At 37.9% G+C, this 18,425-nt stretch overlaps 1 protein-coding gene across 8 annotated transcripts in view; it reads left to right on the top strand.

Annotated features, from left to right (window-relative positions):
• FRY (FRY microtubule binding protein) overlaps window positions 1–18,425 on the top strand; it is a gene marked incomplete at its 5' end in the record, with an annotated part of 677,381 nt that overhangs the window by 137,934 nt on the left and 521,022 nt on the right. For 7 of the 8 annotated variants that reach the window (XR_013960263.1, XM_080662181.1, XM_080662178.1 and 4 more), the window contains one exon: window positions 8,008–8,212. Coding sequence is in view for 6 of the 8 variants with exons in the window: in XM_080662181.1 (XP_080518307.1) it covers window positions 8,008–8,212 (205 nt within the window). Of the gene's footprint in view, window positions 1–8,007; window positions 8,213–18,425 lie in introns of those variants that run through there. The other variant, XM_080662182.1, reaches the window with a different exon arrangement.

Here is an 18,425-nt window from a genome sequence, read left to right as displayed (position 1 = left end):
CAAGCCTCCTACTAGCTCAGTGGCCGCAGCCATCTTGGTTGGGTTAATTTGCATACTCACGCCTGATTGGCTGGTGGGCATGGCTGGTGGGTATAGCAGAGTGATGGTTAATTTGCATATTACTCTTTTATTAGATAGGAGATATATATATATATATATATATATATATATATATATATATCCCCTAAGGATTAATAAAATAAGAAATATTCTGTGAAGCCTTGCATCAGAATAGATGTTTGCAAGGAATGCAGACAAAACAACATAAACCAAAAACCACTTTCTCCAAAAAAAGAGCAGGCCATGTAGAAAATTATAGCCTTGAATCTGTGTCAAGGAAGGGTGTCTGACAGCTACAGGATATGAGAAGAAGTTTCAAATTACTAACTTGTTTTGTTTGGAGGAAAGAATGTTCACAAGTAGTCACCAGAGACACCCTTATATCTTTAGTATAAAATGAAGTCACTGTTAGTACATCCTCACCATGCTCACCCTGGGCATATGTGTTTACCCCGCCTTTCATCCCCCCCTGCCCCTGCTAGTAAGTATGCAACTGCACAAAATACTGCTTATTTCTAGATTGGGACATTCACTAAAGTCATTTGATGTCTCAAAGTGGAAGTAAAAAGGTAGATGTTTTCTAAGGAAAAGAAGCTTCATATATGGTATGATCTGTATTACCTTCCAGAATGGCAACTCAAACAATACATGGAACTCTTGTATTAAGTGATGTAAAGAATTGTATTTCTTGTAGCAGTTAGTATCATATATTTTTAAGTCTGAATTACATTGAGAATTCCATGATAGGTTTTCTAAAACTCTAAAATTTTCCAAAATTCTCACCTGTTTCATTACTGTAAACTTCATAAGAATTCTCTCTCAGTGTGGAAAGGGGATTTAGAAAAACTGCAGTGAAATACCAGCCTTTCAGATCAATAGTAAGTAAAAATAAAGGCCTGACAACAAATAAATATAAATAAAAGTCTGAGTTGATGTGGTGGTTCATCTTTTGAGAATTTCAGAGGAATTATTATAGAAAAGTGGAAAACCACAAAATGGGTTTTATTAAATTACTCATCAAATTTTTACACCTCTATGAAGACCAAAATGAAACCACAAGAAAGCATAGATGGAAAAATACTGACCTCTGTGATAGGATAGCATTTCATAGAGGTGGTGTGAGAGCTTATCCTTTGTGGAGAAACTTGTTCAACAACAAGAAAAATACAGGTTTGTGTAGAACAGAGGGGTTACTGACAGAGTGAGAACATTGTGTCCTAGTTATTTTCCATCTACTTTGAGGACAATCTGTAAAAAAATAGAAATTATATTTAACTTGCCCCCTTCCAAGTGTTGGGGTGTGCTGAAGAAGTAAAAATGTATTTCTTTAGTTGTCTGTGTAAGTTATAATTATAAAGACAATTCATTTGGCTTGTCTTTGACTCCTGAGCCAGACATGAATTATTTGAAGTTACTTTTCTTTGGCCCACCTTCTTTGGCACATGGGAAGGTAGCAGATTTTTGTACTGACCACATAGCACTGAGGCCTATTCTGCTTGTAGGGGAGGGAGTCCTGGAGCACAATGAGTAGGACTTTAAGGTACATCACAAACTTGTTCTGGTTTCTTCTACCATGGCCTGCCACAGTGCCCGAAGAGGCCATTAACAAATGGCTTTGGGTTAAGATAGCGGTTCCCAAACTTGTTTTGTAAAACATCAGGGCTGAAGGATACTAGCAGTTGTTACATAAAAAAAGGGGGAAAGAAATTCCATATTCAACTAAGTTTGGAAAATGATGGTTAAACAGAATTAAGCAGGATTAGTTCTTTGCAGGGCCCTCTAAGCATGTAGCACCATTCCCTTGATGGATTCATGGGCTGGGAGCCAGCTCTGAGGTTGAATCTGGGTAGGTGGTGAGTAGCAGGACAAAGCCTGCAATCTGAAACCAAATGTGACAAAATGTTGGCAGTGGTTGTCTTGATTGGTGAGGTTATATAATTTTTAAAGTTTCATTTTATACTTTTCAAATATTCTGCAACAAACATGTATTTCCTTTGTAATCAAAAGAATTTTCCAAAAAAGAATCAAATATGCAATTATTTTGCAATTTAGCTACAATAAAAATATTTGTCTTCCTTTAAATATTTGTCTTCCTTTAAATTGTAATTACTAATAGTATTAATATAACTAGCAAGAAGTATGAATTTTGTGCAACAAACCAAAAACAGATCTGCTTCAAGAAGAGTTGTTTTAAAGCCTACCTCTTAACTATTTATCATAGAGTAGTAATATAAATGTATAGTTATATTTTGTTGGGGGTGAAAAGATGTTGCTTTGACTTACAATTTTGTTTCTGATACTTGGACCTTCCCTAGATTCTAGAATATGATATAAAATAAATCACCTTTTAATCTAGAAAATGCTAAAAATAAATACAAGAATAGATAGATGATAGATAGATAGATAGATAGATAGATAGATAGATAGATAGATGATAGATCTTTCTGAGATGATGGGGGAACCTGGGAGAACTGAAGTGAAGAACTAAGACCCACCTTACTGATGAGGATGGTCTCAAATTTTGATAGTTTCCTGAAAGCTGGCTGGGACTCAATAGCAAGTAAACAAACATTGCCCACTCTGAAGTCTTGAGTAAAACATAGGTGTCTGGAATTGGGATTTAATTCCTGGACAGAGGAAAGAAAATGGTGGCTTCTGTCAACATCTAAGAATGGAGGTATTGGAAGGACACCTTCTGATAGTCCTCATTTGATTCAGTAGCTTTTTCCTGGCCACAGAAAATGGCCCAGATCACTGGAATCATACAGTATGCAAACATTTTAGTCTGGCTTTTTTCTTTACCAAATATATGCCTTCCAAATATTTTCTCCCAGTCTGTGACTTATCTTTTCGTTTTCTTCACAGTGCTTTTCAAAGAGCAGGGGATTTTTAAAAAATTTTAGAAGGTTTTAAATTTGATAAAATTTATCTTATTAATTTGTGTTTTTATCAATCAGAGGTTTTCTCCTATATTTTGTTTTAGAAAATTAATGATTTTAGAGTTTATGTTTAAGCTTGTGGTGCATTTTTAGTTCATTTTTGCATGTGATGTGAGGTATAGATCAAAGTTTGTTTGATTGATTGTTTTTGCATATTTAATTGTTCTATCACTTTCTTAAAAAGACTATCCTTTCTCTACTGAACTGCTTTTGCAATTTTGTAAAAAACCAGTTGTCCATTTATATGTGGGCTCATTTTTGGATTCTCTGTTCTATTCCATTGTTTGTTTTTCTCTCTGTCTCTAAGGCAGAACTACATTGTCATGATTATTGTACCCTTATATCAAGATTTTGAAATTGGTAGTATTAATCTTCCAACTTGTTTTGTCTAATCTTGATCCTTTACATTCCCCTGTGGATTTTAGTATCAGATTTTCAATTTCTACAAAAAAGCTTGCTAGGATTTTTATTGATTGTATTGAATTAATAGGTTAATTTGGAAAGAATTAATATCTCAACAATATTGAGTCTTCTGACCCATGAACATGATATCTTTCTCTTTATCTACATTTATAGGTTTTCTGTAATTCCTTAGTAATTAGTTTTACTGTATATATCTGTCACATCCTTTGTCAAATTTATCTGTAAATATTTAATAATCTTATGATATTGTTTTTTTTAAGTTTTATTTTCCAGTTTTCATTGCTAATATAGAAATACAATTGCTTTTTATGCATTTATCTTGTATCCTGAAACCTTGCTGGCTGAACTCAGTTCTTGTAACTCTTGTAGATTCTGTTAGATTTTCTACACATGTTATTTGCAAACGTAGTTTCACATCTTCTACAATTTGGATGCCTTTTATTTTTTTCTTGTCCAATTTCACTAGCTAGGACATCCAGTATAAAGTTAAATAGAACTGGAAAGAGTAGACATTTTTACCTTGTTTTTTATCTTAGAGGGAAAGCATTCAGTCTTTCATCATTAAGTATGATGTTATCTATAAGTTTTTTATAGATATTCTTCATTAGGTTGAGGAAGTCTTCTTCAGTTCTTATTTTGTTGAGTGCTATTGTCAAGAAAACCACTCTCTAATCAAATAATTTTTATAAAAATGGCATTAAAAGGATAAAGATTTCATTTACCAGAATAATACTTCCTGCCATTTATATGAATACATGTAATTTCTAAATTTGTTATCTATTATCTACTTTGTATATAAAATCTTTCACCTTAGGATATCAACCATTACTTAGGTAATTCACACAATTCATTGAAAGAAGCAAAAATGATTTTCTTTATTTTTTAGATCAGAAAGCCAATACACCAGGACATTAAATAGCTTAGTCCCAAGGAACAATGATTTATTTACTTGTTCAAATACAAAATTTATACACTTAGATTTTTATAGGTTAAGATAACTTTTTTGAATAAAAAAGATTGAAAGAAGCTTCTGAATACTATTCTTTCTGCTGTCATCCCAAACAGAGCCCCAAACATGTGGGGAAAAGCAAAGGCTGGATCTAAGAGCCAAAACCAACTAAATGAAATCTCCTGGAAGCCACATAGAAGATCTCTGGTGCATTTCTGAAAGTCAGTTGTCCAGATCCAGGCTTGGGGAGACCATAGCAATGCCTATGTTGAAGTTTGGGGCTTTGTGTAGTCACAAGAGCAGAATTATTCAGTCATGATATTTAAAAACGATCAAAAATCACAAGAAGATCATGGCTGCAAAGTAAGGAAATGTGTTCCTATGGATATTTGAACATTCTAAGAAAAAGAAGACAATGTCTTACCATCAGAAAGAATAAAATGTTCGTGAGATGGTAACATCATTTAATATAAAATAAACAACTTCTTGAAAGATAGGGAATACTTCAGAAGAGATGAATATATTGGATTTTTTGGAGAATGGAGACATTTAAAACATAATACTTTTTTAAAAGTATAGTAATAGAAAATGTCCCATTATATATTTGAAATTAATTATGCTATAGGTTTTTGAGAGAACTCTTAGCCCAGAGCCCAATATCATCATTCATTTGACTGAAAAAAATTACATTCCGCTTTTGGCTATTAGTATAAAGAGGGTGGGGTAGACTTAACGTTACAGTCTATGAATATTCTCTTTTAGACTAAACCAAACTAAATTTTCTGTGGTTGATTATCATTCATATTGTCTGCCAATTTAAATATTTTGAAAGGGAAGTTTATATTTTTTCATGTTCACAGATTTAATACTTCTTTTAAATAAATATTATTCTTTGTTTACATTACCTTAAATTATAATAATAGCAAATTCAGGTTGTTCCCACTTTTCTCATTAAGAAAATGTGTTAAATAAGCCAAATTCATGTCTGATTATATTCCTTATGAGGGGAGAATGGTTGGGCAGAAGAGGGGTTAATTTGAGCATGCCATGAACCCTCCAGCTCTCTTTTACATCATTTAATTTTTAGAGGATCGGGGGATTAAAGGTACCCCTTCAGTAGGATAGAGGTTCTTTTCTAATTATAATTCAAATCTCGGAAATATATAATAATTTAATTAAGTGTATTTTAATATGAAAAGCCTCAACATGGATACTTTATTATTAAAGCAAAAGTCTGAATTCTCTTTTTGCTTTTTCTGACTTTTTGCTGTGAACCTTACAGGCCTGCTGATGGCTCAGTCACATGGGACAGGCCAGGGTAGGGCATGGACCACTCCTCAAGCCCACCTCTGATGGAACAGGAATTTGCTTCAGCCCAAGGAAAACAGAGAAAGTCTCTTCCATTTCTTTTAGGTGTTATATATGGTTAATAATCAGCATGGTATTGTAGTTTAAAGCATGGACTTGACCATGGGTTTTGGATTCAGGTAAACCTACCTTCACATCTTCTCCCCCAACTTCTAGACATTTGATGCAGTGCCTCAGTGTGATCTCAGGACAGGGTGATTTGGAAGAGGCGGTGAGATAATGTATGTCAAAGGCTGAGCACAGAACCTGGCCAGTCTGAGCATGCAATAAATGATGGCTGTTATTATAATGCATTCCAGACACATAAGTACTTCATCTGTGCTTCCAGCCAGTCTCTTGAAGACAAAGACAAAATTACCTGTGCACACTGTGCATCTGTACCTGTGGCACATGTGTGGTAATAAAACTTTTCCTCTGAGACTCTTATTTCCTCTCACATACACTGTTACTTCGGCCCGTGGTGACCCTGAATTAGAAAGAAACAGCTCTAAAGAGCTCCTCCTTTTTCTTGTTATTGCTGTATTTCTCCCAGTGTGCTTCCAGTATTTTGTGTCCCAGGGCTCTAACCTGCTGTCTATTTGAAGCTTGAACACCGTTCTTGAGATTGGGTTATGAATTTTTTTTTCTATTATTAAATCTTTACCTCAAACTTTAAAAATACTTTTTATTTCTTTGTTAGAAAAAAATGTATTTTTATTAAGCTAAGGGAGCTTTGAGCGGTCTCACAGGCTTTTAAAAACAGTTTTGTACAAGCCACAAGTTGTTTTAAAATTGAGGGTCCTTTCAACTTGACAAAATAGTTCAAGTCCTGTGAGAGAAACAGTGTAGGTGTTTCTCAGAATTAATAAAATAACAATAATCTATGTAAATACAATTGCTGCATTGTAATTGTAATTGGATTATAATGGCAACCCTAATCTGGACATACTTGTCAAAAAATGCTTTTAAGAAAATCTGTTGTAGTTTGAAGACCTATTGCTGAAGAATAAGGAGAATAGAGAATGAAAGTTCTCTTAGTGTGGAAATATATTCTTAATTAGGCAGAGAGATCTAACTTCTACATTTTAACAAACAGTAAAATCTACTTGGCGTCCAGGAAACCAAAGTAAACAGTGATTCTGAACCAACCCCTAAATCCTTTGTAATGTTGTATATGTACTGATCCCAAGCACTGGGAAGAGAAAAAGCAGGATCTACATTCTTTTTCCTGTGGAGAGCAGAGAGAGAGAGAGAGAGAATGCCAGGGGAGAGGGGCACAGAGAACACACAGGACACAGCAGTAGAGGATAAATTAGAGTTAGGATTTCTGCACAGTTTCAGAAAAGAGTGTGGAACATTTCCACATAAATAGAGCAAGGGGGAAAGAGAACAAAGGACAAAATGCAAATCTGAAAGAGAAAGTAAGAAAACATGTGACAGGTCAAGGCAAGAGTCTAGAAAAAATGCTGTTTTTTTCTCAGACCACCAAAGCACTGACCATTTGAGTGGAAAGCCAGGCAGAAGGATAACAACATCTACTTTCTATTTGTTGAACAGAGGCTGTCGTCAGTGTCAGGGTCACAGCTTGTTTGTCAGACTTCTAACTTCTCAGCCAGACAGCTGAACTTTAGACCAGCCATCTGCCAGATAATACACAGGATGGAAGGAGAGGCGTGGGCTGCACTGGGTTCCCAGCACTGCTGCTTGACACACGCCCAGGTTCCTTCCTGATCATCACCAGCTATCTCATCCTCTCCAGCCAACTTCCAGTTGGTTTCCAGCCAAATAAGGAATTTAATAAAGACGGACGTGTGTTCTGAGTATGTAGTTTGGGACAAAAGTTATGAGGGCGTGTAAAAATGTTTCTTGAAAAGTTTAAAGTCTCTAAGACTTTGGAAACAAGAATAATGAGAACTACAATCTGCATAGGTATTCTAGTTTAAGTAGTGAGTTGTGTTTGCTTTATGGCATTGCTCCAGTAAAACAGAAATTTCACCCAGCAACCACTTGCCCCGCTTTTACTGCTGTCTACAAGAGGTTGGGAGTGGCCACAGCTGTTCCCATTTCCCTAATGATTTTTTTTGCATCTCTCCTCCCCGTGCTATTAAGTGTTGAAAGGAGGGGCCACTTAGTAATTCTACACCTTCAAGTCTGCGCCTATCAACTTGAGCTTCCTAAACAAGTGTGGGGCAAAGCTGAGGACATCTGAACCTGGTTGGACTTGGCGGTGGCTGCTGCTGACTCTGGCTTTGCAGATTTTTTTAAAGAGTCCCTAATGTATCTCCTGCAATGGCAGTTGATGACAGCAATTTGTATTCCAGAACGAAGAACAAGCTACAGTCAGCTCAAAATGATTATAAGTCATCAAGACGGAGTAGTCTGCCACCTGAACTACTCCTAGGACATGATATTAGAGGAAGACTTCAAAGAAACATTAAAAACTTGGAACCCATTCACCTGAGGCGCCCGAAAAAGAGACCATCCATATTTCCAGGTAGGAATTGTTTAAATTTTGTCTGTTGGTTAAAAAAACAAAAACATGACAAGGACTGTATTTTATTTGTTACTATCAGATGTGTTATATTTAAAATTAATTTGGGACATGTTTCAGAGCCAAATCAACATGTTTGAATGTAAAAAATAAAATGATTCTCCAATCTAAAAGTACTCCCACTTCTTTTATTTTTCCTAACATCTTTAAGGGTCTGTGAATAGGCTGTTGTTTTATTATTTGTCAGGAGCAGCTTTGCTTACAGTCCTGAAGAAGTCCCCGCTGCTTTTCATTCACTGGCATTTTTTCCTTTATTTTGCAAGATCATTGGATTGTTGAGTGAAGCTGATGTGTGTGTGCCATAGATATTAACATTAAATACTTGAGTACATGCTTCAAATTCCTGTCTTGCGTCAGAGCCTAAACCCTTTGGTAGAAAAGCGCTCAATTAAACAATGTGGATGGTGAAATGTATGAAAGCTCAGAGGCATCACTGCGTTTAATCTTTATGAAAGGGCTCTGATGTCTGCTGTAGATGTTCGTGCCTGGATATTACAGATGTGGAGATGGTATAAGATGCCTGTGACAGTGAACCCTACCTCAGGGATCATTGAAGAATATGAATTATTTAGTCAACTTGATTTCAACAATATTTGCATGGGAATTTCCTAGAGAAACTGGAAGTGGCCTTTTCATTATGATTAATTGGTTTATTAGACTCTTCAGGCAGGATAGAAAAGGGAAAAATAATTCAATCAGGTTTTACTTAGTAAAATGATATTGACTCCCCTAATAGCTGAGTCTTTGTATTGCTTTAGGAAATAGGAGGTGATTTGGAAATATGGGACTCAAGGCCAGGAGCTGAAAATTACACTTCTAAGGAAGCTGTTATTTTCATCAATTTCTTTTTGGTTCAGTGATGTTGCCCTCATGTCTAGCTCCTCTGCAGGAAAAGCAAAGCCCAGACTGGAAGGAGCCAGAGGTGTGAATGTGTTAGTGTGCTGGGGAAAAGGAGAGGCTGATATGATATGAAAAATGCTGTAAGGAGGAACATTTACATATTTAAAGTATCTCAAAACACAGTTGCTTTAGGCCTGTGCTCTTTGATCTGCAAGACATGAAGCATTGCCCGCTGCGTTGGTTCCCTAAGTACCTCAGGAACCTTCTGCCAGACCTATTTTTCACCTGCTGCATTTTCTTCTCTTTCTTTATTCTTTGGGTTAATATATCTGGATCCATGTATACATGATTCTTCCTGCTTTTCTCCACCACCAAGCCCCACTCCCATATTTCACAAGGGCTTCTCCTCCTTTCCAAACTACCAGATCCCAGGACATTTCACTTCCTTGCCATAATTCCCAGTTTGGCTTCTCTTTCTGCAAGATCAGCTAGTTCTAGGCTGTTGCCCTCATGTCTAGCTCCTCTGCAGGAAAAGTAAAGCCCAGACTGGAAGGAGCCAGAGGTGTGAATATGTGTACAATCACAAAATTGTGAGGAAACCTGTTAGTTTAGATCTCACACAGGTTATCCTTTCTAAGATCTCCAATTGACATATGTAACAGGGTGGAATGTGAAAAGAGTATTGGACTTAGGTGAGCTGAGTTCTAGTCTAGATTGTGTCCCTAAATGGCTGTGTGTGTTTTTCAAGCCACCTCACTGATCCCTATGGCCTTCAAGCACGTTATTTATTTCTGCCCCCTGTCCCTTCACTGGAACAGCAACAGGAGATGGCCCTTACCGTCCTTCTCCCAACCTCTCTGCCAGGGTCTCCAATTGACAAGCTTGAGAGTGACCTGCCCAAAGTTTGAATACTACTGGTGGCATGACTCCTAAATTCCTTTCAACTAACCTTCAACTCCACTGTCATCCATGTTGCATGAATTTCTTTTTACAATGGATGACTTAGAATTGCCACTGGGCTGAAAAACCCACCTCATCTCCTAAATATCAACTGTAAACAGAAACGTGGGTAGATTGTGAGAACCTATTCCCATTTTATACAGCTATGTATTTGCACATAAGGAACAGGTATTATGTGGGACCTGAGGGTCAGAGAAATTAAGATGCAACTCAACATTAATAACTAGCAAAAGTAGGGCTCAGACAGGACCTTTGGACTACAGCACTGAAGCTGCTTCCCTCTTTTATGTTTCACCCTCTTGTCATCTGTTGTTATCATTTGTCTGAGAAGATTCTGGAGGACATGTCAGTGTTCTATATGTATTCGCTTGGAACCTCACATGCACACAGACAACTTTAGCCTCCACCTCAAGTCTCATGTCTTCAGTCCCACACTGAATGACTGATTGATCAGTTCATTCATTCACTCACTCATTCATTCACTCATGAAATATTCATTCCATTCTGCACTGTGTTAGGAATAGACTTTCAAGAATCCAGATACATGTTGCCCTTCTGTTCTTATCTAAGAGCCATTTTTTTCTCTAAGAGCCATTGCACACTGAGGATAGTTACACACCCCAAATGCAAATCTGTTTGCTTCATTCCCTTACTTAAAATTCTTTAGTGGTTACCACTGCTCTTAGGATAAAGTTCAGACTGCTTAATGCAAAGTACAAGAGACTGCATAATCTGCCTCTGCTTCCATCCTCAGCCCCATCTGTTAGCACACCTTTCTCTTGTCTCCTCACAAACTCGGTCAACTTTAGATCCCCATGGCACATCATGCTTGCTCTTTTAAGGCATCTAGATGCTATATACCCTACCTGTAGAGTTTCACTTCACTAATTCCTACCTTGGCTTTAGGTGTCAGTTCAACATTCCTTCTTCTAGGAAGTTTTCCTGGCCCCCACATCTGGGCAGGGTCCAGTCTATATCCTCATAATACCCAGGCTTTACCTATCATACACTTAGTATCACACTGTATTGTAATTGTCTGTATCTCCCACCAACCAGTGAGCCAGAGACCATATCAGTCTTGTTATCCATTGTATTCTTAGTATCTGTCACAATGCCTGGCCCATAGTGTGTGCTCAATAAATATTTATTATTGACTCAAATTGTGCTAAATGAAATTAACTCTTGGGATAGTTTGGTTGCTCTGCCTTCTTCCAGACTCTGCTTGTGCTATTCTCAGTCATCTTCCAACACACACACACACACACACACACACACACACACACACACACACAGACACACAGACACACACAGAGACACACACACAGAGACACACACACAGAGACACACACACAGAGACACACACACACAGAGACACACACACAGAGAGACACACACACAGAGAAACACACACACACACACACACACACACACACACACACACACTCCTGCATTCCTGTCATGCTCTTTCTTCCATTTTCTACCTCAGCTTCAAGGCCCAATTCAAGTCTTCTGACTTCTGCAGCCACCCAGTCTTCCTCCTCCAGCCTCTTGGAGTTTTTCTCCTTTATGCCCACCACCTCCTTGGCTTTAGTACTACAGGAAACTGTAAAAAAGAGTCCTACCTGGGATTGTGTTAAATTAGCTTAGGTTGTGCATGGGTTCAGGGGTCATTGTCCCTCTGTGGCAACTGTTAAGTTTTTGTTTTTATAGAAACTCTTTGAAAACAGAGACTATATCTTTATATGTCTTGGAATGACCCAATTGTCTAGGAGGGGGAATTGCACAGAGTAGGTGTTCAGTCAGCATCTGCTAGTTTATTAAGTGATTTGCCATGGAGCTGTGTCCATCCTGTAGAGCTTATCTGATTGCATTTCCAGGAAAGAACTAGTTGGCAGAGAGAGACTGTCAAAAGGGAAGGTCTTTATACTGACTTTCATCATTATAAGAACTCTTGGGGAAGTGCAAGGTATCCCTTGTCTCAGGGTGCAATTCATTCATTGAAAAATGTGTTAGGATTATACAATATTCCAGGAACTATTCTAAACCTTGGGAGGAAAGCAGAGGGGAAGATGATGTCTGGTCTAGGCTGATGGGAATTTTGCTATCAGAGTGCTTGCCTATTGTGCTACTCAATAAATACTTCTTGGATACAGGAATGAAGGAACACCATACTCACAGCAATGAATCTTAAAAATAGAACCAATATATTTAAAAATCATATTTTATACAAAAACATTAAAACCCAACAATTTTTATTTCATTAAAGAAACCTTAACAACAGGATGCTAGTTTGAGTTGCTACAAAGTTCTACAGCTTCAGGTCTCACCTGGCCGGGTGTTACCAGTAGTGGTCCCTGTAGCAGGCAGAAGCTTGGTTCCCCTCCTCCCGAAAGACTTCCAGTAGCTCTATAGCAGGGGTTCAGCCCAGCTAAAGAAAACAAAGGGAAGAGACAGAAATGGTCCTAATGTTATAGGCACCTCTCACCAACACCAGAGAGGTGTTACTGGACATGACAGCCTCCTGAGCCTTGTTTTTTCATATAAATGAATTTATACGAAAGTCCTTGACTGCATTGTGAAAAGCCAATTCATTAAAGCAATTTAAGTATGCACCTTTACTGAAAAAGCAAAGCAGGCAAACCTATACACCTGGCTTATGAAGCACAGACGGGCTCTCAGCTAATCTGCAGAGCAAGTTGTGTGGGGGTCTGAGGCGTTATCTACTCTCCTGTCTATAGGCTTCAAACTTTCTCTGCTGACTATTTTGGTACAGCTTAATTCTCAAGGTCCCCTTTTTTATGTTTTATTTTGTTGTGGACTTCCCAGAAATCATGAGAAGCACCTGGCAACTTTATCTTGCCAAGCCTTGAAACTGCTGGCTTCTCTGCTTACAAAGTAAAATGGCCCTTTTTTTCCTTTCCCCTCTCCCCCTCCCTTTCTGCATTCTGTCATTAGGTAGGTTTTTTTTAACCATGTGCTCTGTGTCCTTGGCTGGGGAAGATAATGGCTTGTTAGTTACAAGCTGGCTGCAAATTACCCACACTGTTTGGCCTTATTTTAACTTTCCTGTCTCAGTTTCCCTATCCCTCCTACCCTGAAATCCTGTAACACTAACACACACCATAGCCACGGCACGTTGGATGACAACGAGCATCATATATACCCGGAAGAAAACAGGGTTCAGTGCCAGGTGTAGTGGGCTGTTCATTCAGCACTCTTAAGCAAGCAAGTTGTGTGTTCAATCAGCCAGTTCTTAAAATACTCTACTAATTTTACAGTCATCTGTTGTGAAAAGCAAGGAGCCATCTGCTCCAAGCAAACAGCCATCCCTACAGACTTCCTTGCAACTTAGTCAAAGGACAAGTGTTATGAGGGCTGCTTATGGCCAAGAGGAGCAGGGAGCTCTGGCTAGGACTTGCATGGCAGATGCACAGCATGTAGGCTAACCATGGTTCTCGTTTTAACTCAGTTCTGTACAAAAGGCAATTTTTTTTTCAGGTCCACAATCTAAAAAATATTATTTTTATAATTAGATTGCAAACATTTCTAAATTGAAACTGCTTTTCTTGGAAACACAGTGTCATCATTAGAACAATGCCAGTTAAATGTGTTCTGTCCTTCCTTAGGGTGATCAGGAGGCTATGAGGACAGGCAGTTTGGTCCCGTTTCCCTCCTGAACACCTACTGTCATAGTCACGTGAAAGACACTGGAATTAAGCATGCCTCCTCTAGTGTCCTGTTCTCTGTTAGAAAGGTGTCATTCCAGAACCCCGCTCAGTAGTACACTGATGACATTTCAGCAGAGCCTTCCGGGGACATGGAGAACTCGGTCAGGCCTCCTGAAAGCTGTGCTATGAAAAGAGTGCTTTCTGGAGAGTGTTCAGTTGTCATAGGCTGTGCGTGGGCTCAGTGGTTCCACTTTGTGATGACAGGAGCTATGGTTCATGCACCTGGGATTCCCAGGTGGTAAAATAGGCAAGGTAAAGATGTGTGAGGATAACGTGTCACAACCACTCCTGGGCCACACCCTGGCCTGGATGTTCCTGGGCCACTTCCAGAGCAGCCGTGCTCAGGGGCCAAGCCAAGGATCCTTGAAAACAGGACAATGAACCTCTCCTCTCATGAAAGGGTTTCATCTATGAATGTCACCAAGTGAATATCTTCCTCACAAAGGGTTCAAGTCCTAATCCCCAACTTACTAAAAGTGTAACTGGGGACAAGTCCCTTGATGTCTCAAACCAGTTTTGCAAGTTGTATTAAATTCAAATGAGATAAAGCTTGACTATGGAATGATGAACTAGAAGGAACCATATTCTCTCACTCAAAGAGCAGAGTGCATTAATTTGGGCATTCATTTTCTGTGGCAACCAGTATTTAAGCCTCCCTGTTGCACTATTTAATGGCAATACTGACACCATGTTGTCTGGCACAGAAGCCCTAATTGACAATGAATCTGCCTACAGGGAAGTCCCAAGGGACCTTAATACCTTCCCCCTTCTTCCTCCTTTTTCTCCTCCTCAGGGTTTATTTGCTGGAGGTTTGTGACTTTTCATAATTTGTTTCTCTTTTCTTCCCCCTCTAACAAACAGATAAATGGGAAAGGGTCCTAAATTGAATGTCCTTTCCTAAGAGCCCAACTCAGGAAGGGTTTCCATTCTTTTGAGATTTTTGAACTGCTGAATGACTAAAGGAATATTAATTTATCAACATTTGTTTTCAATTAACAGAATTACTGGAAGAGCTTTCTCATATCTATAGGCACTGGCACTGGAGATTTAATTTAGTAAGTCTAGAGCGTCAGCCTGTGGACTGAAGGGTTCCGGGTTTGATTCCGGTCAGGGGCATGTGCCTTGATTGCAGGCACATCCCCAGTGGGAGGTGTGCAGGAAGCAGCTGATCGATGTTTCTCTCTCATCGATGTTTCTAACTCTCTATCCCTCTTCCTTCCTCTCTGTAAAAAATAAATAAAATATATTAAAATAAATAAATAAATAAATAAATAAATAAATAAATAAATAAATAAATGTGGCATAGTACTATTGCATAGTTTAGGACTTAAAATAAGTTATAAAACTTGAAATGCCATGAATTTCATCCAAAGTGGAATATGATGAAGTGAGGAGTATATCTTGCTTTCAAAATATTTTAATTTCATTATTGGGAAAGTAAGGAGAAGTATACCCTTTTTGAAGTCATAAGAATTCATCAAGCTTAGACCTTGCCAATTCTTGATATCAGTGAGTTATTTCAGTTTCTCATCATCATTGTTGGTGGTTTAATCAACAATGATAAGGCATCTTAGAGAACCTATGACATTTTTTCAAATGTTTACTTCTTTTTTTATTTAATTTTTTGTTTAAAAAAATTAAACCACAGTTCACACTTAATACCATTCTGCACTAGCTTCAGATATACACCAAAGTGGCCAGAAAACCATACACTCCACAGAGTGGTGCCCCTACTGCCCCAAGTACCCACCTGACCCTATACATATTTATCTCAACATTATTGACTATCTTCCCAATACTGTAATCCACATCTCTGTGGCTATTCTATAACTACCAATATGTACTGCTTAATCCTTTCACCTTTTCCACCCAGCCCCCAAGTATGTTCTCTGTATCTGTGAGTCTGTTTCTATTGTGTTTATTTATTTTTCTTCATAAGATTTCACATACAAGTGAAATCATATGGTATTTGACTAACTTATTTCATGTAGCATAATATCATCTACATCCATCCATGCTGTTGCAAAGGGTACAATTTCATTCTTTCTTACAGCCAAGTAGGATTCCACTGTGTAAATGTACCACAGCTTTTTTTATCCACTCATCTACTGATGGGTACTTGGATTGCTTCCATAACTTGGCTATTGTAAATAACATTGTAATAAACATAGGGTACAAATATTCTTTTGAATTAGTGTTTCATGTTTCTTGGAGGAACCTCCACACTGTTTTCCATAGTGGTTGCACCAATCTTCATTCCCACCAAGGGAACCAGTGCACAAGGGTTTCCTTTACTCCACATCCTCACCAACACGTGTTTGCTGAGTTACTTATGATATCCATTGTGACAGGTGTGAGGTAATGTCTTATTGTGGTTTTGATTTGCATTTATCTGATGTTTAGTGATGTTGAGCAACATTTCATATGTCTATTGACTATCTGTATGCCTTCATCTATTCAGGTCTTCTGCCCACCTTTTAGTTGGGTTGTTTTTCTGGTGGTGTTATTCTTCTCTCATTATGAATCTTACAGAGATATGCCTTTGAGTCCTGGAGATTTAGTATTTTTTTCAGAGCTCACACTGCAAAGAAATAGTGCATGGTGGTTGTGCTGTTGAAGAACATGAATAAGTAAATAAGTCACTTGGCAGTAAGCACTACAGAATCAGAGAGTTATTGGATTATGGATGTGAAAAATATCGTAGAGATTTTACAGAGGAGGAGATACAGGCCTGCACAGTCAGCTTACATTGAGGGTCTCCTGCTCCCAGTCTAACCTTCACAAGAGCATCCCAGAGACCCACTTAAGAATCTCTGGGTCATTTTTTTGAACATAGAAAATGAGGATAAAATGCCACCCACAACTTTCCATGTGGGTCCCAGAGGCAAATAATTCATGCACCAGCCTGTGTGTATTCAACCTCCATATACCAGTAATAGTTGGGTATGGCATCAAGATCTCAACTGGCTTCATTTTTTATTTTGTTTATAAGAGAGAAAAAGTCGGTTTCTCTGACAGAAACAATCAGTGAGAGAAAGGGAATTTCAGTTTAATTTTAGTTAAAACACACAAGAAACATGACTCTCCTCAGAGATCTGATCCAGAGAAAAACCTGGACACTAGTGAACATTTTCTTTGTGGGGCAAAGGTTTGGGGATATGTTTCTTTGAAAGGTAAAGGTCTGCTAAACTTTCATTGTCCTCACAGAATGAGATTTGTTACTATTCCAATATCACAGTGAGGAAACTGAGGCTCATGGAAAATCATTTGTTCAGTGTTAAGAGAGCAAATTTGAGAGAGGAGTTCACAATTTCTCAATTTCAAGTGCTCCTTCACCAAATATTCTCTAAAGTTTATTCTATTCTCATGTTCCAAAGGTTATAACCTAAAGCAGCTTTACTACCATATATTTGAGTAATTGAACAAAAAAGTATATTTTTCCATACAGGTAATAATCAAATCTGAAATTAAAAAAATCAATAAGTCTCTGATTAATTGGGTAATGAGTGTATACAGTAGACTTGGCCAAAATATGCTTGTGGGGCAGCTATGTGCCTGCATCTATCAATTGAAAAGTGAATATTTTGGCCCAGCCAGCGTGGCTCAGTGGTTGAGCATTGACCTATGAGCCAGGAGGTCTCAGTTTGATTTCCAGTCAGGGCACATGCCTGAGTTGTGGGCTCAATCCTCTGTGTGGGGTGTATAGGAGACAGCCAATCAATGATTATATCTCATCATTGATGTTTCTATCTCTCTCTCCCTCTCTGAAATCAATACAAATCTATTTAAAAAAATAAAGAAAAGTGAATATTTTGCTCATTTGGGGGGATTGCAATTGTAATTGCATTTCATGTAATTGTCAGGGCTCAACTTAATTCTTGAAAATAGGTCACCTTATTGCTTTGTGTGGCCTTCAGTTTAAAAAGTTGTTGAATGGAAAGTACTACACTTCTTAAAGAAATGTGTAATAAATTACAATTTCTTTGGGAAAAGAATTCTAGAAAAGCTCAAAAGAAAGTAATTTTTTTTTTAAAAAATGCCAATTTCTTATAAGCACCAGAGTTTGAAAATATAGAAGGGTTTTTGTTTCTTTTGTTTTGTTTTAAAGTGGTAGAAGGCAAAGAAGATGATGGAATCTAAATGTCACCTGGGAGCACTTTTTCTTAAATTTAAATAAAAATGGATCAAGCTTCCATGCCAATACCTGTAGCAAGTTCCAGGCCCAACCCCAAGATTTCTATAACTTTTCAGGGACACATGTCATTGTGCTTAAGTTCCTGTTTCTGCTAATGTTTTGTTTGTTCTTTTTTTTGCCATGTATGGATTTTCTCATGATCTTACTCTGTATATATTCTGTAAAGTTCAACCTCTTCCCTTGATTTCCACAAACAAAAACTCAACCACTGACAGCCTCTGTGTGGATAGCTGATTCTGCTGGATGTCTGGAGAGACAAGGGGAATCTAGAACTTAGGTATTTATTCAGCACTAATGACTTTGATTTAATATTAAATGTCCCTGTTCTTTAAAAGACTTTTCAGCCTCACTACCATCTGAGATTTTTTTGGTGCTTGCTCTACCAGTATTCTCCAACCTTTGGTCACCTGGTGACTCCTTTCTCCTTTTCTTC

Source organism: Plecotus auritus, assembly GCF_963455305.1.
Source record: "Plecotus auritus genome assembly, chromosome: 3".
Lineage (NCBI taxonomy): Eukaryota > Metazoa > Chordata > Mammalia > Chiroptera > Vespertilionidae > Plecotus > Plecotus auritus.
The sequence above is the reverse complement of the archived record's forward strand: the minus strand, read 5'-3'. Positions and strand labels throughout refer to the sequence as shown.